The sequence below is a fragment of the Dromiciops gliroides genome, chromosome 6, assembly GCF_019393635.1.
Source record: "Dromiciops gliroides isolate mDroGli1 chromosome 6, mDroGli1.pri, whole genome shotgun sequence".
NCBI classification, from domain to species: domain Eukaryota; kingdom Metazoa; phylum Chordata; class Mammalia; order Microbiotheria; family Microbiotheriidae; genus Dromiciops; species Dromiciops gliroides.
In genome coordinates this window covers 209,122,137-209,146,153 of record NC_057866.1, presented here as the reverse complement: position 1 = coordinate 209,146,153, position 24,017 = coordinate 209,122,137, and the positions used below count along the sequence as shown (strand labels likewise).

At 40.4% G+C, this 24,017-nt stretch overlaps 2 protein-coding genes across 2 annotated transcripts in view; one reads left to right on the top strand and one right to left on the bottom strand.

The window, feature by feature from the left end:
- The window catches only part of PRIMPOL (primase and DNA directed polymerase), a 41,220-nt gene extending 40,449 nt beyond the window's left edge, over positions 1-771 (bottom strand). The window contains exon 1 of the mRNA XM_043971366.1: positions 391-771. The gene's annotated coding sequence lies outside the window, so the exon portion shown is untranslated. The remainder of the gene's footprint in view (positions 1-390) is intronic.
- CASP3 (caspase 3) lies at positions 105-21,571 on the top strand. Its single transcript, XM_043971372.1, has 7 exons — positions 105-243; positions 7,400-7,465; positions 10,594-10,715; positions 13,157-13,285; positions 13,550-13,725; positions 15,609-15,729; positions 20,307-21,571. Exons 2-7 carry the CDS (start codon positions 7,413-7,415, stop codon positions 20,534-20,536), a joined length of 831 nt encoding a protein of 276 aa, XP_043827307.1. The 5' UTR covers positions 105-243; positions 7,400-7,412; the 3' UTR covers positions 20,537-21,571.
- The last annotated feature ends 2,446 nt before the right edge of the window (positions 21,572-24,017 follow it).

The following is a 24,017-nucleotide window of genomic DNA, read 5'->3' as shown; positions in this document are numbered from 1 at the left end:
TCTCGTGAGGAAAGAGTCTGGGGGACGGGGCGAAGGCGAGGCTCACCTTGGACTCAGGTGGGAGGCGGGGGACCGTAGCGCTTCCCGCCGCGGGCGCGGGGTTTAATTCCAGGAGGTTAAAAAAAGAGTGGTGGGCGGGCTTGGTCCCTCTCCGGGGTAGGAGGCGGGACCTAGCCCATCCTCCAGAGCCCGGGTGTTTTCTGCGGTGGTGCGGACCCGATTTCGGACACTGGTCGTTTCTCGGTGAGTCCCGCGCTCAGCTCCCCCCCCCCCATTTCCGACTCTAGAACGAGAGCCCCCTGTTCCCCCTGATGAGCTCCCCACTCCCACTCCACCCCCCGGCGCTGCTGCCGCAGCGCTCCCTCCCCGCCCCGCCCGCCCCGGGGCTACCTTTTCTCCTCCTTTCTTCCTCTCGCCTCCCTCCTTCTCCTCTCGCCTGTTTACGCTCGACCCGACGGGGCCGGAGCTGAAGCGGAAGGAGAACCCGGGGACCGAGTCGGGGACGCGGCCGCCGCCGCGCGTGGACGCCTTTCCTTTGTTTGCCGTGGGGACACGGTCTAGCGGGCGGGGGGCTCCGGGCGGGGGAGGAGGCCTGGAGAGAGCCTGACTCGGCCGAGACGAGCGGGCAGGGGGCTGCCGGGGCCCCGGGGCCGGGGACGCTCCTGATCTTTGCCGCTGTTTCCTTAGATTATGCCTGGGGCCGTGACCACAGCCCAGACTGTCCGGGCGGTGCAGCCCATCCCCAGTAGTCACTGTGCAAAGAGAGAGAGAGAGAGAGAGAGAGAGAGAGTGAGTGAGTGAGTGAGTGAGTGTGTGTGTGTGTGTGTGTGTGTGTGTGTGTGTGTGTGTGGAGATGGAGATGGAGATGCATGCACGGGAGAGAGCACACGGGCTTTGGAATCAAAGGACTACCGTTTACTACAGGATCCCGTGGGGGTCCTGCCAGCTCCGTGTCCATGATGCTTAGCCCGTACTACACCCTAGCACTTTTACCCTTCTGATCTGGCCAGGCTGAAACTTGTCGCGCTGACCGCAGTCCGTAGAGCTTCCCTAATTGAGCCCAGTCCCCCACTGGGTGGCTTATAGATTTATCTCTTATGTCTCTTCTATTGCTTCAAGCCCTTCCCTCTCCCTCCAGGATATTGTCTCTTACTCCGTCGTTTATACTTAATAATTTACGCTAACTAATTGCATCTAATCTGAAAAGGATTCCAGAGGAAATTCTTGTTAGAAGGTGCGTGTCAGAGAGGATCTTTCATAGAATTGGATTACGAAGGGTTATTGTAACAGTACAAAAGTGAAACAAAGATAGTAGTTGGTGACAGAATCAGATTAGATTTATCTGTTCCTGAAATATTGTGTGAATCAACTGTGATAGATGACTCAAGAAAATTCCAAAGAACTCATGATGGAAAATGTTTTCCACATCCAGAAAAACAAAACAAAACTGTGGATTCTAAATGCAGATTGAACCATACTGTTAATACTTTTTTGTTGCCCCCCCCCCTTTTTTGAGGTTTTTTCGCTTTTGTTAAGATTCTTCTTTCACAACATGACTAATGCAGAAATGTGTTTAATGTGATTGTACATATATAGCCTATATCAGATTGCTCTATGTCTTAGGGAGGGGAGGGGGAAGAAAAGGAAGGGTGGGAGAAAAATTTGGAACTAAAAATCTTATGAAAACAAATGTTGAAAATTATTTTTCATGTAACTGGAAATAATAAAATACTTTTATGATTAAAAAAAAAGAAAAAGATTTATCTGTTCCTAAAAGAGATTTGAATATTTTGACCTTGCCTTTGGCTTAAAAATGTTATCTATGCAAAAGCAGAGTAAATATACATTGGGCCTGGGCATGTCGTACCTAACTGGCTTTTATTTTGCTTTTGACCCTGTTAATGCAGGATGCTTAGGGAAAATGAAAATAGAATTTGGGGGCATGTTGTAACAGCACCTTGAACCTCAGTCCATTGTAAAGTAAACATTTTTACCATCAGTTCTAAGTGTTTTTGCAATGTTGGAATTTAAAAAGAGAGGTTATAGTGGTTTTTGAAAGAATTTTGCTTCTAAACACAATTCAGTCCCAACCATTAGGACATTTAACCATTGTTTCACATTTGCATAGCAGTAACTTGCTTTTCCCAGAGCTACTTTGAAATCTCCCCTGATATTTTTCTAAGTGTCACTCCAAAAGACTAAACTAATAGGTAAAAATAAAAACAGGGAACAAAACAGGTTCTTTTTTTTTTTAAATGAAGTAGGATAATATTTTCCTTAATGCTAATGAATTGATTAGTCTCTTATAAAGTTAACCAAAATAATACTGGATGAAAGATGCCAGGTAAATAAATGTCTAAGATTCATACCTACAATAAAGAACATAAACCTCAATATTGATAGAGGCAACATGGTGTGGTGGAAGACATGCTGGACTTTTAAGTCAGAGGACCAGGGCTGAAAGCCTAGTTCCTGGGCTGCTGTTTCCTTCACTACGGAATAGAGGAGTTCGAATCTCTTATGCCCCTTCTAACTGTGAAAGTTAAACTTGAGAAGTGGAGTTTCTGGGTAATTTAATCATTTTTATTAATATGGCCAGCAGGAAATTAATAAAAGGAAGCAGGAGGACATGAGTTCAAATCTCACCTCAGATACTTACTAGCTGTCACAAGTCACTTAACCCCAATTTCCTTAAACATCGGGGGCCATCTTTAATCATTTTATATATGTGGCTCTAGAGGGGTGAGTGAGGTTGGTGACTTTGAACAGCCTTCCCTCACTTAAATACAATTCAGTGGAAGTCATGACATCCCCCTGATGTCATGGTCCTCTTCAAAACTGAAGGACAAACAACAAAAAGGGATCATTGTATTGCTGTGAAGAGCTAAGTCTATCACAGTTGATCATCACACCATGTCATTGATATATGTAAAATGTTCGTTTGGTTCTGGTCATTTCACTCAGCATTAATTCATGTAAGTCTTCCAAGGTTATTCTGAAATCTACCTGCTCATCATTTCTTATAGTACAATAGTATTTCATTACATACATATACCACAACTTGTTTAGCCATTCCCCAATTGATAGACATCCCCTCAATTTCCAATTCTTTGCCACCACAAAAAGTGGAGCTATAAATATTTTTGTACATGTACGGTCCTTTTCCCTTTTTTATGATGGGGGGGGGGCAGGACAATGAGGATTAAGTGACTTGCCCAAGGTCACACAGCTAGTAAGTGTCAAGTGCCTGAGGCCAAATTTGAACTCAGGTCCTCCTGAATCCAGGGCCAGTGCTTTATCCACTTTGCTACCTAGCTGCCTCCTTTTGTGATCTCTTTAGGATATAGACCTAGTAGTGGTATTGCTGGGTCAAAGGGTATCCAAAGTTTTATAGCCTTTTGGGCATGGTTCCAAATTGTTTTCTAGAATGCCTGGATCAGTTCACAACTCCACCAACAATGTATTAGTGTTCCAGTTTTCCCATATCTTCTCCCACATCTATCATTTTCCTTTTTTATCATAATAGCCAAATGGGTAGATGTAGTGGTACCTCAGTGTAGTTTTAATTTGCATTTATTTTATCAGTAGTGATTGAGAACATTTTTTCATGGGGTTGTAGATAGTTTTAATTTCTTCATCTGTAAACTGCCTGTTCATATCCTTTGACCAATTCTCAATTGGGGAATGACTTGTATTCTTATGTTTGATTCAGTTTTTTCTATATGTTAGAAACGAGGCCTTTATCAGACATATAGGCTGTTAAAATTGTTTCCCAGCTTTCTACTTTCCTTCTAATCTTCGTTGCATTGGTTTAGTTTGTGCAAAACCTTTTTAATTTAATGTAATCAAAATGATCCATTTTGCATTTCATAGTGTTCTCTATACAAGTGAGGAATTTTAAATGTGCCTTGTGAAGGACCCACGGGTAACCCTTGTGGAATTTGGAAAGATTTTTTTAAATTGAAAAAGTAAATGGTCTTACTACCCATTGCCACACCTCTAGCTACCATGCTATGCTGCTTATAGGGCAAAAATGGCAGACTAGCTCAGGTTATATAGGAAGGACAGCTAGGTGGTGCAGTGGATAGAGTGGGGGGCCTGCAGGCAGGAAGAACTATCTTCCTGTGTTCAAATAGGGCTTAAGACACTAACTTTGAGCCCCTGGGCAAGCTACTTAACCCTGTTTTCCTCAAGTTTCCTTATCAGTCACATGAGCTTGAAAAGGAAATGGCAAAGAACTCCAGTCTCTTGCCAAGAAAACCCCAAATGGAGTCAAGAACAACAAAAATATTGCTGAATAAAATACTAAAGAACTGAACAATATCTGTGATGTGCTTTGCAAACCATAAAATGCTATATAAATGCCAGCTATTTTTGATTGTCATAATGCCATAGGCTATATTCCTGAAAACCTTCCCTGATTCCTTTGTTCCCCAGTGGGAAATGACCTTCTCCTTCCCCAGCACCCACCAAGTTCTTTGTTTTGTTATATTAACTCAGGTATTCCTGACTCCAGGACCGGTGCTCTATCCACTGCGCCAACTAGCTGCCCAGAAGATACAGTATTAACTGAAATGTCTTCAACAGCTGACCCAGAAATGTGGAGATAGGAATAACCTTTTAATCATTTGCCTTATTTTTGTTGATTTTTCTTCTTTCTTATATAGAATGTAATCTTTTTGAAATATAGCAAATGTCTCTAATAGGTAACTTGTGCCTTAAGCCTTTCATGATGAGATCACTCTTCCTAAATAACGGCATATTCAATTTAGCAAACAAGGAATTCATCATTCCCTTAGGTATAGATGAGGTAATGCTTAGTATGTTACTCACCAGAGCTCTTCTGTCTAATTATCCTGTAGAAAAATACTGGTAAGATCTAGTAAAGGATATTTGTGTATTTTTCAGTGAAAGTCTACATTTAAGTATGGATAGGTTATAAATCTATTATATTTACCACAGACCTTTATCAAGACAGCAAAAACAAAAGAGTGGCTTTTGAAGAGAACTGCTTGTTCCTTAACAATACTAATAAACGGGACAGCTCGATGGTTCAGTAGATAAAGCCCGGGCCCTGGATTCAGGATGCTCAAATCCAGCCTCAGACACTTGACACTTACTAGCTGTGTGATCCTGGGCAAGTCACTTAATCCTCATTGCCCCTCAAAAAAACCAAAAAAAACCACAACAAAATAAAACCCCAAAAAACACCTACTAAACAGATAAGGGGTTTAATTTGAGGGCTTTTTTCAGGTCCCAGCTGTGATTTAGCTGATAGAGGGTATGTCCTGGTGAGGAAGACTGGTGCAGGTTGGTACCTTCTCCCCTTTTAGTTGTCTGGGGCCCTGAGGAGCTATGGGTCCCTAATTAGTCCAGGGTCTCTCTGCCAGCTACAACTGCAATCTTCTTTACACCAAGTGACGCTGATATTGCCTAAAACACAGGATGCTTCCTTTCTATGAGGGAAAGTGAGATGAATTTTTTTTTTTTTTGGTGGGGCAATGGGGATTAAGTGACCTGCCCAGAGTCACACAGCTAGTAAGTGTCAAATGTCTGAGGCCAGGTTTGAACTCAGGTGCTCCTGAATCCAGGGCCGGTGCTTTATCCACTGTGCCACCTAGCTGCCCCCGAACTTTATTTTTCAAAGGCATTTTCTTGTGATTTCTACATTATTAGAAAGTATATATAAATAAATACAAATTGAGTTTCTGCAATATAACATTGACAACTTTTTTCTTTCTGGAAAGATATCCTTCAATTCACCTAAGCTGTTGACTTCCTTTCCTGCTCTCCCATGAACAATTTGACTGTCTGAAACAAAACCAAGCAATACTTTTGTATTTATTACCTTTATGCTAGATAAATTGTTGGCTCCCTAAATGGATACACTTTTTTTTTCCCTAAGGGAGGCTTAGTTTTAATGATTTTGTGGTAAAAAATTATTGGAGATTTAGCTCCAATTAACGCTCTGTATATTAAATTTCGGCCCTCACAATATGAATATCCTGACGATTAGAGCTAATCAAAAGTGTAATGGGATGACCTGAGAAATGGTGGGTTCCCCCTCCCTCTTTTACACTCTTCAAGCAGATTTTGGATGACCACTTTTTTTTTCCATAAAACCATTTTATTATTTGCTAGTTACACGTAGAGATAGTTTGCAACATTTGTTTCCATAAGATTTCTAGTTTCAAAATTTTCTCCCTCCCCCCTCCCTAAGACAGCAAGCAGTACAATATAGGTTATATATGTACAATCACATTAAACATATCTCTGCATTAGCCATGCTGTGAAAGAAGAATCAGAGCAAAAAAGGAAAAATCTAAAAAAAGAAAAACAACAATAAAAACAAAATAGAAATACTATGGTTCAGGCTACATCTAGTTTCCACAGTTCTTTTTTTTTTTTTTCTGGATTTGGAGAGCATTTTCCATCATGAGTCCTTTGGAACTATCTTGGACCATTATATTCCTGAGAAGAGTCAAGTCTATCACAGTTGGTCAACACACAATGTTGTTGATACTGTGTACAATGTTCTCCTGGTTCTGCTCATCTCACTCAGCATCAGTTCGTGTGAGTCCTTCCAGGTTTCTCTGAAATCCACCTGCTCATCATTTCTTATAACACAATAGTATTCCATTATATTCATATACCACAACTTGTTCAGCCATTCCCCAACTAATGGGCTTCCCCATAACTTCCAATTCCTTGCCACCAAAGAGAGCTGCTATAAATATTTTTGTACATGTGGGTCCTTTTCCCTTTTTTATGATCTCTTTGGAAAAAAGACTTAATAGTGGTATTGCTGGGTCAAAGGATATGCACAGCTTTATAGCCCTTTGGGCATAGTTAATGGATACACTCTTAACTTCTGCAACACACAAGAAAATCTGTTGGGGGTTGGAGAAAATAAGGGACATAAAGCTATAACAATTGGAATGATGCCACCTGCTGGAGACTTACTGTAGAAGATTTCCGCCCATGAAGCGAAGGTCTTTGAGGGCAAGAACAGGAGTCTTTTCTTTGGTGTCAGGAATGTCTGCATGTGGGAGGAAGAAGGAAGAGACGGGGGCTCTATCTCGGACTCTTTCCTGAGGACTCTGGCAGAGAAGGGAATGAGAAATGCGATCTCCCTTTAATAGATAGAGGAATCTAGGCCTTTCTTCTCTCTTTGCCAAATTCTTATTCTCCTTAATAAATGCTTAAAAGTCTAACTCTTGCTAAAGCTTATAATTTATTGGCGACTACTCATTAGATTTTAGACAGTTTAGCTAGAATTTTAGTCCTGAACAAAGCTAAAAGTAATTTTTTTTAAAGAAAAGTACACTAAAGAAATCGGATGTTTTTATGACTAATTTTGATTAATTTTTGTTTGTTTTCTTTTGTGTATTCTCATCAGTAATAGAAGCACCATGGAAAATCCTGAAAATACAGTAGATTCAAAATCCATCAAAAATATAAGAGTGTAAGTATTTCCATAAAAATTCAGTATCTTCTTGAAAGGATTAATAATTAGTATTTAACATAATTCAACAAGTTTTCAAATTTCCACAAGAGATGCAAATGTGATCTACTAAATTGACAGGGAAAGGCAGTGTACTAGGCTCTGTCCTTGGTACTCTTCCTGGCTAGCTCTTCACTCTTTCCTGGATAGCTCTATTGTCATGACTTCAATTCACCATGAAAGTGATTTTCAACAGACACCTCCAGCCTCAGTCTCTTCCCAGTGTTCTACTCCTGTGTTTTTCCATCTGCCTGCTGGTGATCTCTCTGAAACCTTAAGCTCGACATGTACAAAGATAAATTCCTCTTCTAATCTACAAAGATACACACTTACTAACTGTATGAACCTAAGTGTGTCACGTACTTCTGTGGACCTTAACTTCTGTCTCTGTTAAACAAGGGAGCTGGACTCAGTGGCCTATAAGGTCACTTGCAGCTCTGAATCTGGGACTAGTTTATAAGTGGCATTGTACCTCCTTATCTACTAACACAAGATACTGAATAGAGGTGACCTTTTTAATGACCCAGCACTTTTTTGCACATCAAATATTCCATAAGAATTCTTACTTGTCAAATCAACAAGCATCTATTAATGCTTCTTATGAGCCAGGCACTCTGTAAGTGCTGAGACAGAAAGAAAAAAAACAGTCCCTGCTGTTCAGGAGATCAGAGTCTAAAGGGAGAGACACCAGCAGACAGCTACAATGTATATACAAACAAGATATGTGGATGATAAAGGGGAGGCGATCACAGAGGGAAGGCCTTCCTGATTGGGAGATCAGCAAAGGCCTCTTACTGAAGGTGGAATTTTACCTGAGGCTTGAATGAAGCTGGCAAAACTAGGAGGCCTGGGTGAGCAGGGAAAGAATTCTAGGTAGGGGGGAGAGTAAGTTAAAATACATAGTTAGCCAGTGGGGCCTGCAATGTCTGCTACTGGGGGCATGTTGGATCTTTGTTTTTCAAAAGTTCTGAGCTGAAATAAGGCTAAAGTCAATCTGGTGCTTCTAAGTCTGGCACCAATATGGAGAGCCCCTGGAAGTAGGCTAAGGAGGAGTGGACCCTTCCAGCCCAATTAAGATAGAGAGACCCACTTTAAAAATAAAGCAGTTGAGAGATGAGTGTCTTGTGTGAGGAACAGCTAGGAGGCCAGTGTCAATGGGTTGTAGCATTAGACTGGAAAGGTAGGAAGGAACCAGTGTGTGAAGACTCTAAAAGGCAAATGGGAGATTGTGTGTTTGATCCCAGAAGTAATAATAAGCCACTAAAGTCTGTTGAAGGGGGTCAGAGGGATGTAACATGGCCAGAACTGTGCTTTAGGAAGCTCACTCTGACAGCTGAGTGGAGGATAGACTGAAGTGGGGAAGACTTATGGTCAGAAGATCAACCAGCAGGCTATTTCTTTCTTCTTTTTTTTTTTTTTTTTGGTGAAGCAATTGGGGTTAAGTGACTTGCCCAGGGTCACACAGCTAGTAAATGTCATGTGTCAGAGGCCGGATTTGAACTCAGGTCCTCCTGAATCCAGGGCTGGTGCTCTATCCACTGGGCCACCTAGCTGCCCCAGGCTATTTCAGTAATGCAGGTGGAAGGTGATTGTGAGGGCTTGTACCTGGCTGGTGGCACTGTCAGAGGAGGGGAGGGGGCTTATATGTGAGATGTGACACAGAAGGAAGAGATGAGGTTTGGGGGTGGGGTAGCTTTTGAGCTGAGTTTGGGACATGTTGAGTTTATGGTGTTAGGAGGTAAAGATGCAAGAGTGGAGGTCAGGAGAGAGGTGAGAGCTGGAAATGTAGTCTGGAAATCATTTGTATAGAAAGGAGCACTGAAATCACGGGAGCCTATGAGAACCCCAAACAACAATAATATAGAGGGGAGGGCAGCTAGGTGGCACAGTGAATAAAGCACCGGCCCTGGATTCAAGAGGACCTGAGTTCAAATCCAGCCTCAGACACTTGACACTTACTGTGTGACCCTGGGCAAGTCACTTAACCCTCATTCCCTGGCCAAAAAAACAAAAACAGAAATAATATAGAGGAGGAAAAGAAGAGGGCCCATGACTCAGTTTTGGGGGATTCCCAGTTCAGAAGCAAATGCAGCCTGGATGAAGATTCAGGCAAAGACACTGAAGGGATATCAGACAAGTAGGAGGAGAACCAAGAACAGCATTGCCCTGAAAACCTAGGGAGGAGGGTAATCAATGATGCTGAGGGATGCAGAGTGGTGAAGAAGGATGAAGGTTTTTAAAAGGTCATTAGATTTAGCCATTAACAGATTTACTACTAGGTTGGAGAGAGCTGATCAGCTGAGTGATGAACCTGGAAGGTAGACTTCAGACAGTTAAGAAGAGAGAGAGGGAGGGAAGTGGAAGCACAGATTGTAGACAGTCTTCTCCAGGATTTAGCCATGAATAGGAGGAGTCATGCAGGTTGATAAGTAGCAGGGATGGACTGATCAAGGAGACATAGAAGGTATTTGCAGGTAGCAGGGAAGCAGCCAGTAGAAGCAAGAAGAGACTGAAGATTAGTGAGAGAGTCTTGATCTCATATACTCTTGAGATATAATGACCACTGGATGTTCCCATACTGCTCTACTCCTCTTCTTGGATCCATGATTTTATCTTAATTAGTAAATCTTTCCTTGCTTTGCATGAGAAACTGAAGGGCTCTTTTCTGAATCAGTGCATGCATTTTAATATTTCTAATGATTTGATATATCCTGCCAGTCTAAAGCCTGTATTTTCTTAACTGCTTGCTACTTGTATTGTATTTTGCTGTTTATAATACAGATTTGTCCACATTAGTTACTGTATCTGTAATATTTCTTCCATGGTTAAGCACCAGTCCAGTTCATTGTAGTTTAGTAGTTTAAATAGAAGTTTTTCAATCTTATTTTTACATTTTGTTGCTTTCCTTTGGAACTCGTGAGCAATAGTTATCAAGATCTCACCAGATTAACCTGAATGAATTAATTGATTCCTCTTGAATGCTTTATTGATAAGTTAAATCCAATTAATTTAAACTTTATTAAAACCAGATGAAATGGAGTAACTTGTGGACTTGTACCTATAAAACATGTTATTTCATTTCCAAACAGAAAGATCCTCCATGATAGCAAATCAATGGAATCTGGACTAACATCAGACCGCTATAAAATGGATTATCCAGAAAGGGGATTATGTATAATAATCAATAATAAAAATTTTCACCCAAATACTGGTATGTATCATAACATTTTGTTTTTCCCACATTCCATCAGTGACAGTGGATAAGTTATTGTTTTCAAACACTTGCAATGACTTGTGCATTAGGGAATGGACAGTACTTCTAATGCTAGTGGCTAAAGTACAAGCCTGATCACCTCTTTAAAAGGTTTTAGGCCCAGAATTTAGGTTCCTTAGGATTTCCTTGCAGCCTTTACTGAGAAGCATCATAGAGAACTAGAAGGGAGCTCAGATATCATCTAGTTGAATTCCCTCATTTGTAGACACTGACCTTTCAATTGCTAAAATGCACTGTTAAGGAACAATTTTGAAGGTGAACAAGGTTATAAATTCATCTGGGCTTCTCTTTTGGTGGGCGTCACCAAACAGGATCATTGCATTATATAACCATGATTTACAAAATGACTGAGACTAGCCACATATAACCTTTTATTTGGAAGGGACCTTACTGACAGTCTAATCCAGCTCCTCTGCTCTACAGAGGTGGAAAGTGAGGCATAGAAGGGTTAGGTGATTGGCTTGGCCAAGGGTACACAGCCACAGAATGGCAGAAATGGGCCTCAGTGTTCTTACTGCACCACCATGTTTGTGCTCTCCCAGATTCTCAGATTAAGATCAGCATATCCGGGCAGCTAGGTGGCGCAGTGGATAGAGCACCGGCCCTGGAGTCAGGAGGACCTGAGTTCAAATCCGGCCTCACTCACTAGCTGTGTGACCCTAGGCCAGTCACTTAACCCCAATTGCCTCACCAAGAAAAAAGATCAGCATATCGTCATTGCTTTAAAAAAAAAATAATGGTGAGCAATAAAAATATCACCTGAAGTGTAGGTAACGTAATAGTGGAAAAAATAAAGTCACATGGTTTAGAATAATAGCTAGTCTTTCTATTAAAGAATTTGGACACCTTTTCTGTCCATAGCACTAGGTATGGGCAATGCAAAAGAAATATATTATCTGGTCCTTAACAGAAAGCAGTTTATTATCATGGGAAATAAACAGAGAACATTAGACTGAATATAATTAGGAGTCAAAATGTTGTGTACTAAGTGACCTAACCTGTTGTAATTGATAAGTAGTTACAGGGTTTTTCCTATAGGAGAATAATGAGAACTTTTATTAATGTGATTCAAGTAAAAGTTGTCTTTACAAGGTTTTTTGTATTCCATAGAGTGGATTATGAATTGTTTATACCTTTGACCTGATCTCTTGTTTTCTTTTTAAAAATTAGATTTATGTTGTTTAAGTAACAAAAAAATCTACTTTCTCTTCCTCCTCCCTTCCCTTGTGGAAAAGAAAGAATAAAAACCACTTATAACAGATGTATAATCAAGTAGAAAACATTTTTTGCATTGTCCTTTTCCAAAAAATTAATGTTTCAACTTGCACCCTGAGTCCATCTTCTCTATCCAGAAGTATCTGGCATGTCTCATCATGGGGCCTCTGGAATCTTGCTTGGTCATTGTGTGGATCACAGTCCTAAAGTCTTTCAGCGTTGTTTGTCTTTACAATATTGTTGCTGTTATATATGTTGTTCTGCACATTTTACATGGCATCGACTCATACAAAGCTTTCCAGGTTCCTCTGAAATTGTCCCCTTCATCATTCCTTACAGCACAGTAACAATATTCCCTTGTATTCATACACCGTAACTTCTTCAGGCTTTCCCTGATAGGCGACCCTTACTTCCCAGTTCAATGCACCATGAAAAGAGCTGATAAATTTACTTTTGTGCGTATGAGTCCTTTTCTCCTTTCTTTGTTCTCTTTGGAGAATACAGCTAGTAGTGAAGTGGGTCTATACCTCAAATAGTATGCACAATTTAGTAACTTTGTCTCTAGTTCAACATTGCTTTCCACATTGGCTGGAACAGTTCACAGTTCCACTGACAGTGCATTGATGTACCTGTTTTCCCAAAGGTATCTCCATTTTTGTCAACTTTAGCAGTCTGATGGGTGTGAGGTGAAACTTTAGTGTTGTTTTAATTTGCTTTTTTCTAATTATTAATCATTTGGAGCATTTTTCGTATGGCTAGCTTGAATTTCTTCCCATGAAAACCTGCCTGTTTTCTTATGCTTTAACCATTTGTCAATTCGGCAACAGCTCTAAAGCTTCGTGACAGAATTGATGAGCACTTTGGAGTCAGGAAGATCTGAGTTCAATTTCAGCCCCGGGCATTTATTAGGTTTGTGATCCTGGCAAGTCTGTGTCTGCCTCAGCTTCTTTAACTGTAAAATGGTGATAATAATAACATCTGCCTCCGAGGGTTATTTTAAGGCTCAAATGAGATAATATTTATAAAGTGCTCAGCATAGTGCCTGAAACATCCCTAGGCATTTAATAAATGTTAGCTGTTATTATCAACACCATCTTTGCTCAATTGTTTTCACAGCAGTAGTTTATTTTGAAATTGCAACTAAACATTCTCTCTTTTCAAAGGCATGTCATTTCGGTCTGGTACAGATGTAGATGCAGCACACCTCAGAGAAACATTCAAGAGCTTGAACTATGAAGTCAGGAATAAAAATGATCTGACATGTAAAGAAATCATTGATTTACTGTACAATGGTAAGTAATAATTTATAAAATGACAACATTTAGGTAGCGATGCTCTGATTGCTCATTGCCCAGGGCAGTAAAAGGTGAAGTTATGCAAGGTTTTGTATGAATACATTCTAACCTTGTATAAATTTTGAAATGTACCTTACTTTTTGAAAGCAAGAAGTGAGCCAGAGGACTTCTTAGGGTCCCGTTCCAAACCTCCTTCATATTGTTTCCATAGGACTGGTTCTGAAGTGATGTTTGTTTTTGTTTGTTTTAACATGTTTCAAGTTTCTAAAGAAGATCACAGCCAGAGGAGCAGTTTTGTTTGTATCATTCTAAGTCATGGTGAAGAAGGAATCATCTTTGGGACAGATGGATCTGTTGAACTGAAAAGAATAACATCTTTCTTTAAAGGGGATAAGTGTAGAAGTCTAGTAGGAAAACCAAAGCTTTTTATTATTCAGGTAAAACATTATTTGGGGTTTGGTTATTCACCTTGTGGATCATCCAAAATCCTTTAGCTTTCCTCATTCTCAGGATTCCATAATTTGGAAACTTTGTTGTTCCTTATTTGAAACCACCACTAAACAAAGAATGGTAAGAATAAAAATGAAATTGAGCTGTTAGTTTATTGATTTCCATTTCTCTCTGCCATCCCTGTCCATGATCAATCCAAAGGATCCTGAATTGTCTGATTTTTAAAACAGGTAACCAGCACACAGAGATGAGTTCAGTAGCTATACCATGTTGAGACATGTCGGCATATACTGAGTATATACTGACATGTCTGTAACATACTGAGGTCCGAGCCCACCTGCAATGTTGTATTAATTTCTGGGTGCCATGTTTTTGGAAGAATTCTAAAAAGCTGGAGCACATTTGGAGCAGTGTGACCAGGCAGCGGTGGGGACTCAGATCCACATCGTGTGTTGCTGTGTGTCCTTAAACTGGAGGAGATTATGGGGACATGATAGCTATCTTCATGTCTTTGAGAGTTGTCACCTGAAAGAGTTAGAGCTGTTATGCTTGGCCCTAGAGGACAGAACTTGGGATGGTGGAGAGGAGTCTCAGAGAGGAGAATATTATCTCAGTATGAAGAATATATATGTCTAGGAGTGCCCTGGGATGTTCTGGGAGAGATTGTTTAGTGGAAAGTGAATGATGGCCTATAGGAAATGTGATAGAAGAGATTTCTGATCAGACATGTTAGATTAGGTGACTTGTAGTCCCTTTCTTCTCTGAGATTGTGTTTCTAAGCTAATAGCCTACTCACTTCTATTCCTAAAAGGATAAAGTACCTCTGATTGTTCAAAAGTTCTCAATAATTAAGATAAATTGTTATTTTGATCCACTGACAAAGACTAGAATTTGTGATTTTTCTTTCATCTACAGAATAACTAGGGAGAGAGCATCTGGCCTGGGAACCAGGAGCCCTGAGATCAAATGGTGCCTGACACCCACTGACTTTCTGACCCTGAGCAAATCAATACACTTGACAGGGCTCTAGGCAACTCTCAAAGACTAAAGTTTTCTCATCTGGGAGTTCCCTCTATCAATGAAATCAGAGGTCTAGTACTACAGATATACTCAAATGTACTTTGGCCACAATATGTACAGTTACTTTCCCATAACCATGTTTTATAGTTAATATATTTCAAATAATGAAACATAGGATTCATTTGTATATGTCTTTCGCACTATAAAATCAAAGTATGAATGGCCTCTAGTAGACGTCAGACCAAATCAGGAGCAGAGTTGTCTCAAACACTTGGCTGTTGACTCTGGGGGAGGCATAAATGAAAAATAATGACTAGTAAAACAAAAACCTTGGGCTGGGTATTTTTAAGAAATCAGACATTTTTTGCCAAATTATGAATGAATAACAATTTCCATCCCTTGCAGTCCATGAAACTGAACCAATAATTGGGAAGGACACATTCCCTTTCATCCAGTAGTTGGTACAGGCCCACTCCTACATGGCCACACTCTTGGCCTTCCTATTGTCATTGTTTTTATGGTGAGAGGTAAAAATAAAAAATGAAATCAGTCATTTCTCTCCATGAATTTTTTTTTCTTTTTCTTTTTCTTTTTCTTTTTTTGCAGGGCAATGGGGGTTAAGTGACTTGCCCAGGGTCACACAGCTAGTAAGTGTCAAGTGTCTGAGGCTGGATTTGAACTCAGGAACTCCTGAATCCAGGGTCGGTGCTTTATCCACTGCGCCACCTAGCTGCCCCCTCTCCATGAATTTTTAAAGGCCAAGAGGCATAATCTAATGATTTTCACAATCTTAAAAACCCACTCTAGACTCCACACATGGTATTTAATTTTTGTTTTTTTCTTTTACTAGGCATGTAGAGGCACAGAGTTGGATTGTGGTGTTGAGACAGACAGTTCCACTGATGATGATATAACATGCCAGAAAATACCTGTTGAGGCAGACTTCTTATATGCATATTCTACAGCCCCAGGTAAGAAAGAGGTTTGCAAAATTGGCATTTATTAAAGTAATGCAGATTTTTAATCACACAGACTGATTTTTTTTTTTTTAGTGTTAATGCTTGTAGGAAGAGCTATAAATCAGTTGGTTAGAGAATAGTGTTACAAAGGCTCTTGTCATTATTTTCCTTCCAGTGGGATCCAGTTAACTTTGTGTCCTGTAAGGGGCTTAAATTCTAGCTAGTCTGTCTAAAATATCTAATGAGTGGTCGCCAATAAATTAGATGCTTTAGCAAGAGTTTAGACTTTTAAGCATTTATTAAGGAGAATGAGAATTTGGTGAAGAGAGAGAGAAAGAGGCCTAGATTCATCTCAGAGAGAGCACATTTTAGCTCCACTCTCCGCAAGAGTCCAGACGAAAGAGTGAGAGCCAGCCTCGCTCCTTCTTCCTCCCACAAGCAAAGGTCACTTCCCGACACCAAAGAAAAGCCACATGGTTTGCCCTCAGATGCCTTCTCCTCGTGGCGGAGCTTTCCTACAGTAGCTCTCCGGCAGGTGGCATCATTTCAGTTGTTACAGTCCTCCCTTTGTTTCTTCAAGAAACGTGGGGCATTTCCTTGATGAAACAGTCAAAAATAACAAAAGACCTTATGCTAACAAACAATATGTTAATAACAATATAGAAAAGGGAGAAAGGGAAAATTTTGTCCAGAGGGGCAGTCCCTCATGAACTGGAGCTTTGACACTGGCCTGCTGAGGGAGGGCCTCTGCAGAGAATACATATTACAAATGGTATACATAACAACAGAAGGGAATAAAAATCAACAAAACAAAACTGTTCATTTAAAGTCTTTGAAAGTCTTTTCTCATATGATTCTTGGGATGTCCTCTGGGTGTAGTCATGGAATGGAAGTCTTTTCAGGGGTTGATGTGTGGATGCTGGTAATCAGACAGGAAAATTCCCTACAAAATTGAGCTTAACACAACTTTAAAATAGCTTTGTCAATAATCAAGTCAAACAATGAGAGTTCTTAAAAACATGTCTAAGGGAATTCAGAATCTTAGTTGTTACACATGAAACATAATAAAACAAAAATTGAAACATTCTCTAAAACTTAATATTACCACAGTAATTTTTATCTTCGTTTCATCACCTTTTGTATCATCTGCCTAATTATCCTCATGCCATTATGAGAAATTTTAAAAATTTAATATAATTGGTAACAGATGTCAAGGCCAAATCCAACACTGTATTTATCATGACACCTGAGATAATTATGGAGGTTACCATAAAAGAACAGAGAAATGATGGGATATGAGCATTCCCACACTTGAGCAATATATACTGCGCATGCAGTATGCCAGGCTTAAAGCAGGTGGATGGAATATACGTCCATGCTACTGAACATATTGTAGGAAACTGAGTCAGACTTAATCAGATGCATGGGATTGAGACATCCATGGCATTAGGCATATAGGAAGGGGCATAGAAGCCAGGTGTATAATGAGATGGGTGGGATGAAAACTTCCAGCCATCTGTACAATATTGTGGGGGGGGGGAAATTAAACCAAGAGAAACAACCTCAACATTGGTCAAAAGCCGTTCCCTCAGCCGTACCTTGACTTCATGCTTGTCTCCCCTCATGTGACAGTTCATTGTCTGCTCTTGCATGTATTCCTCTTGTGATCAGATGGCATCTTGGCCAACTGGCATCTGATAACTCAGAATGAAGGCAATTAATGTCTTAAATGATAAGTTCCCACAATCCAAGTCTCATATGGATTTAAAAATTGAGGATAATAATGATCGCAAAAAAAATGTGAATGTACCTTGACTCAGAATACAATATACAGTTATGCAATCATTTCAAATAATACCTTTGTTTTACTAAGTATACAATTACTTTTTGTGAAAAATCAGAACATATTTAAATACAAGTTAAAACAACCCAATCTTAAAGAAAACTTTTTTTTTAAAAAAGACAACTTTTACAAATGTTCCCCCCTTTTTTTTAATATGCTTATCAAAAATAATACTTCTAGAATCAATTTACACTTGCCATGGCAACCAATTTGCCAGGGAAATGCTTTATAGAGTTTGATCAAATAATCAGTTGAGATAAAAAAAAATAACAAAAACAAACAACTCAGAATATGGGAGCACAGTACTCCCAGAATTAACATTGTATTATGAAATCAAAACCATCTTGCATTGTTTCGAAATTAGATAGATTAATGAATAGAAGAAAATACACATGGAAGAATAAAAGACAATGAAATTCAAACTAGGGAAATCAAATGAATGTAAATGACTGATAATATTAAACATTAAATGAATATGAACTTAACATTAATAAGAGTATTACAAAATATAAACTTGATCACATGACTATAATAGGCTTTTACAAATATTCCTTTTTTTAAAAGCTAAGTATAAAACAATCTCAAAAGCATGAAAATCTCTATGAAAATAAAGCCATACCATTAATTTCAAAATGTAGGTGTAATAGCATAGAAATCCTATGTAACCTCTGAACTGACATTACTTCTCTGAGTGAATTTAGAACACTTTTGATTCCAATATCTAAAATCCCTAATACTCATATTAATACCTTGCTGCTTACTTCTGTAAAATATGTCTTCTTGAAATATGATGATTGTCATTTTTATTCACCTTAAGTTTGTCTTCTTTGTCTGATTTATAAGGTTACTAATTAAAGACAAAAGCAGATTAACAAAATTATGAACAAAACGAGCATATCTGGAATTTAAAGGGTTTTCTAAGGTTGGTTTGGGGGACCCACAGCAGGTCGAGTCAGAATCACAGCTTAGCTGGGGTAGGGCCAAAGCTGTTTGTTCTTGTAACAGAGTAGAAGCTGGAAATGCAGGTAGAGAAAGTGTGCATGCCCAGGCTCAGGACCTGAGAAAGATCTCTTGACTTCCCTGGCAGGAGGATCAAGGGGCATGGCCATGGGAGAAGTAGGAGGTGGTGCCAGAGGAGGGGGACAGGGTGGGGTCCTGAGAGGAGGGGGCAGGACCACCTCTCCCATGTGGTACACAGCTGGGGAATCAGGCTTGGTTTCGAACTCAGGCCTGATTTCCCCTTCTAGAGGCTGGGTCGTTGCCTCCAGTTAGGATTTTCTGCTCTTTAGCATCTGCTTGAGTTTTATTTGAAATTTCTTTACCTATAAATGGTGCAGGCTTTACATGAGAACAATGAATCCAAGATTCTTTTTCTTCAATTTTATAGCAGTAGGAGTTGTCAATAATACCTGAAAAGGTCCCTCCCAAGTGGGCTGGGTCCCACTGGATCGCTGAAAGTTCTTAATATATACATTGTCTCCAGGACTTATATCATGCAAGGAAAAATCTAAAGGACAAGCTTGTACAGCAACTCCTGCCTCATGGAGTTCACGTAGCCCAGTTTATAATTCCTGTATATAGGAGGCAACAGAAGTATCACCTCCCACCAGTGTTGTATGAACTGGGGGAAAAGTTTTAGCCTGGATAGGAGGGTGACCAAAAAGCATCCCCTTCTTCCTCCCACAAGCAAAGGTCACTTCCTGACGCCAAAGAAAAGCCACGTGGGTTGCCCTCAGATGCCTTCTCCTCATGGCGGAGCTTTCCTACAGTAGCTGTCCAGCAGGTCGCGTCATTCCAGTCGTTACAGTCCAATAATCACAGCTCTTCATCTTATATCACATTCATCATTATGCTTTTGGTGGTAAAACAATTACAGTAGCACAGTATAGCAACCCTGGCACTTGGGGATCAGAAGCCCCAGCTTAAGATTCTGGCTCTGCCATGCAAGAGCCGGGTAACCCAAGGAAAGGCATTTAACCTCAGCACTGCCCTTTGTGAAATGGGGGGAATCATTCTTGGTGCTACCCTGTATCACATATTCCCATTAACAGTCTTTACTTAGATGGTGCTTTAAAGTCTGCAAAGCACTTTCTTCTTGCAACCCTCTGAGGGAGGAATTTAAGCCCAAACAAGGCATTTGATTTGCCCACAATTCTGCCTCTCCATGGGAGAGAGAGAGAGAGCATGGAGGCCTTGTCAAGGACTCGGCAAAGAGCCGGAGGTTGTTATTGCTGTGTGGATATCAGCAGTGTGTCTGATAGAGCTGCTGGGCTGTTATTAAACCGATGGAACCAAATTACCCAATAATCCCCTTCTTAGAATGGGAGAAGGTGGGGTCAGTTGGAAAGGGAAAGGAGTCTTGCTCCTGTCTCTGGCTTGCTCACTTGGTCTTCTCCAGTGGAAATGGAGTTTAGTGGGTGGCAGTGTGAGGGAGTCAAGTCAACCCGCTTGTTAAGGGCTTGCCGGGTTTGCTACAGCTCTAGAAGGAGGGGGAAGGGAGGGTCCTAGGCTGAGAGAGGTGGCCTACAGAGGCGGTCTCGCTTGGATTTCTTTACCAGAAGAGGAGGTGATACAGAGGAGTGGAACACAGTGCAGAGGGCTTTTCTTCCTGTGGCCAGTGGAGCCTACTGGAATCCATACTTGTTTTTTGGATTGTTTTCTCAGTAACTTCATATAACTATTTGTGGAATCAGCTTCAACAATTGTCACTCTGACAGTTTGTGGGGTTTTTTCTTTTCTTTTGTAGGCTACTATTCTTGGAGAAATTCAAAGGATGGTTCCTGGTTTATCCAATCACTTTGTGCAATGCTGAAACAGTATGCCCACCGGCTTGAGATTATGCAAATCCTAACCCGAGTCAATAGAAAGGTTGCCATGGAGTTTGAATCTTATTCCTTAGATTTTACCTTCCATGCAAAGAAGCAGGTGCCATGTATTATGTCCATGCTTACTAAGGAACTCTATTTTTTTCCTTAAGAAAATCCATGTATTTTATTTTGTATGCCGATCCAGTGAATCATAGGCGTGAGGACTGTATATTTTTGGTAATGAAAATTGTACACCTTGAGCCAATACTGGGGCATTGGGGAGAGAATCACCATCTGTCTCTCCACTGAACAGAATTTTTAATAGTGCTTTGCTACCTTATTCAGGTAGTTGAAATGGAAGCTTATCAGGATCTACCATAATGACTTTGAAAAGAAAAACAATTGGATGATGATATTTGTTATAAGAAGAAACTATTGTGTCTTCAAAACTTTAAGAATAATTAGAGGGGCAGCTAGGTGGCGCAGTGGATAGAGCACTGGCCCTGGATTCAGGAGTACCTGGGTTCAAATCCGGCCTCAGACACTTAACACTTACTGGTTGTGTGACCCTAGGCAAGTCACTTAACCCCAATTGCCTCACTAAAAATAACAAAAACAAAAGAGTAATTAGAGATTTAGGGAACAGAACACTTCTTAGTGTTATATGATCTTGGGTTTTGAAGGGGCTTAGGGAAAATTAACATTGGCAGTGGGGGTGGGGGATGAGGGTTAAGTTACTTGCCCAGGGTCACACAGCTAGTAAGTGTCAAGTGTCTGAGGCTGGATTTGAACTCGGGTCCTCCTGAATCCAAGGCCAGAAATGAACACTTTTTAAAAGATATTTAAAAAAAAATTTTTACTTAATTGTGAAAGGCAGCACTGCATATTGGGTAAAAGCATGGCCTTAAAATCTGGAAGACCTGGTTTGCAACATTGTCTGAGATGTGTTACCTCAGGCAAGTCACTTGACTTCTCAATGCCCCAGGCGATGAAGTCTGTAAGTTTTGTAATAGTATAAGATCAGCATAAGGAGAATGATTTTTCATTCTGGGAGTCCATCCACAGACAAATGAACTCAGTTGTCCTGACCCAGATTTTTTTAAACTGAATTTATAAGTTTGTATTCCGTTTTTGTCAAATGGCAAAAAAAAAAAAAAAAAGCATGAAGATGCTTTCTTGGCCTCTACCAGAATTCCTGGTAATGCTAGAGAAGAGACTAGCAGTGGCAGGCTTTTACTTGCAAAATTCTTATTTGTAAATAAACACGGGAAACCTATAGATGAAGTTTTGTTTGTTTTTAACATATACATTACAATTCCATTCTTAGTTTCTGAACCTACAAGGGACATGGAGCTAGGAGTTTTTAACTGTCAAATAAAACTCATTTGAATATGAAATTGAGAAAGCAGAGTTCTATTTGGGAGAAAATGTGGGTGAATTCAGTGTTATCTATGAACCATACTTAATCATCAAGGGCAAACAGGATTCATTCCCAAGGTGCTGAAATGCTGCTTGTTCACCAGCATAAGAGGGGTGCCTGTCCCTACACTGATCAGAAGGCCTGGCTGACAGCCAGCAGAAAGGCATGCAATGACCTGCTGTGTGAAAAACTGAAAAGTGACTGACTCTCAGCAACACAAATTAAAGAGATGCTAGGGATACAACTTGAAGCAACATTGTATATATTTTGGGTAGTTTTGAAAACCAACCAGTGACCTCAGCAGCAGCATCCTGGCACACAATAGTCACTGAAGGGCTGAGATACTTGAGTAGAGACATCATGGACCCCATGAGAAGGAGGTAAAAAGAAATACAGACTAGATGTTCAGGCCAATGGATGCACAGAAAGAATGGCTCTGGTCACAGCTTCTTCAAGTACACAGTCTTCATAACAAAGAACAAAGCCAAATGGATATCAGGTCAAAGTTTTTCAAAGATCATTGAGGACCTAGCCAAATGCTGACACTTTCGATTGAAAAATATCTATGCGTGTAAAATTATTTTCAGAGACATTTATAATATGAAAACAATAGCAACATTTCATTCCTTTCTAGAACCTTTGGTTGATTTATGAACGTAGACCCCAGAAGAGAATCATAGATGTAGAGCTGAACTCCCCTGTTTTACAGAGGAGGAAACAGGCTGAAGGAGCGTAGTGATTTGTCTAAGATCACACAGGTAAAAACAGCCTGTCTAAAGGCCCTGTGTCCCCAGGACCACATGCTTGATCTCCTTGGCTATGTTTTCTTTTACATTTGGAAAACTGAGACCAAAACAAGTTAAATGACTAGCCACACTAGACGCATAGGTGGTTAAGGGCAGAACCGGGACTAGAATCCAGGGCTCTTGATTCCCACTGAAGTCATCAACAGTCTTTCAGTCTGGCGATCATTTTACTTGAGGGAAACAAACCCAGACTCAGAATAGGTGACATTAGTTTCCCTTTTACTAATGCGTAAATGAGGTTTCTAATTTATGTAATTTAAATGCAGCATGTCGTAATGGTGCTTGGTACTGTTTGTGTGACCACTTCGACAATAAAAATTTGTTTTTATTTCTAAAAATACACTTCTATGAAAATTACTAATTTCTCCCCCTCTTCATTTTTGGTTTGAAGTGAAACTCATTTATCTCACAGCTTGGCACTGAAAATAGCGATCCCTCTTGTGTAGATAGGGGAAGGCATTCATTCGGTGGTTAGTATGTTCCAGGCACTGGACCAAGTGCTGGGATACAATTTCAAGCAAAAAGACAGTGCTAATTCTCCAGAGGTTTACATTCCAATGGGGGAAGACACCCCATCCCCCCACTTCTTGCACTCAGGGATACACTGTGGGCTTTGTCAGCCACTCTCCATTTGACTTCCAATGGAGGAAACCTTTCATACCCTTGGGTTTTTACCACTGAATCCCCCATAGTTAGGAAGTTTTCCCATAGAGTGGCATGATAAAGACACAATAGCCATAGCTATTAGCTGCCCATTTTCACTCTTTTATGATGAGATTCTCCCTGGTATGAATTTTCCTTTGGGGAGGTAGCCAAGGACACATGGTCAATGATTGCCATCCAAGCATTTCTGAAGTTACTACAAGAGTACTGTTCTCCAGCACTCCTTGTCACTCTGCTAATACCTGGGAGACTGTAGAACAAGGCAATAAAGAACTTTCCCTTGGCCTTATTTTGTCCATTCTTGATGGGGTGAATGGAATTTGCTGGTTAAGCACAAAAAGGAAGGCTGAGTCTCTGCCCTCAGAAAGGAAGTTCCCCTTGAGTTCTTCTGATTAAGAAAAAGTTTAAAAACCATGGGGCAGCTAGGTAGCGTAGTGGATAGAGCAACGGCCCTGGAGTCAGGAGTACCTGAGTTCAAATCCGGCCTCAGACACTTAATACTTACTAGCTGTGTGACTCTGGGAAAGTCACTTAACCCCACTTGCCTCACTAAAAAAAATGAAAAAAACAAAACAGTGAACCATGGGGACAGCTAGGTGGCGCAGTGGATGAAGCACCAGCCCTGGATTCAGGAGGACTTGAGTTCAAATCTGGCCTCAGCCACTTGACACTTACTAGCTGTGTGACCCTGGGCAAGTCACTTAACCCTCATTGCCCCGCAAAAAACAAAAACAGTCAACCTTCCCAAAGCCAGATGCAAC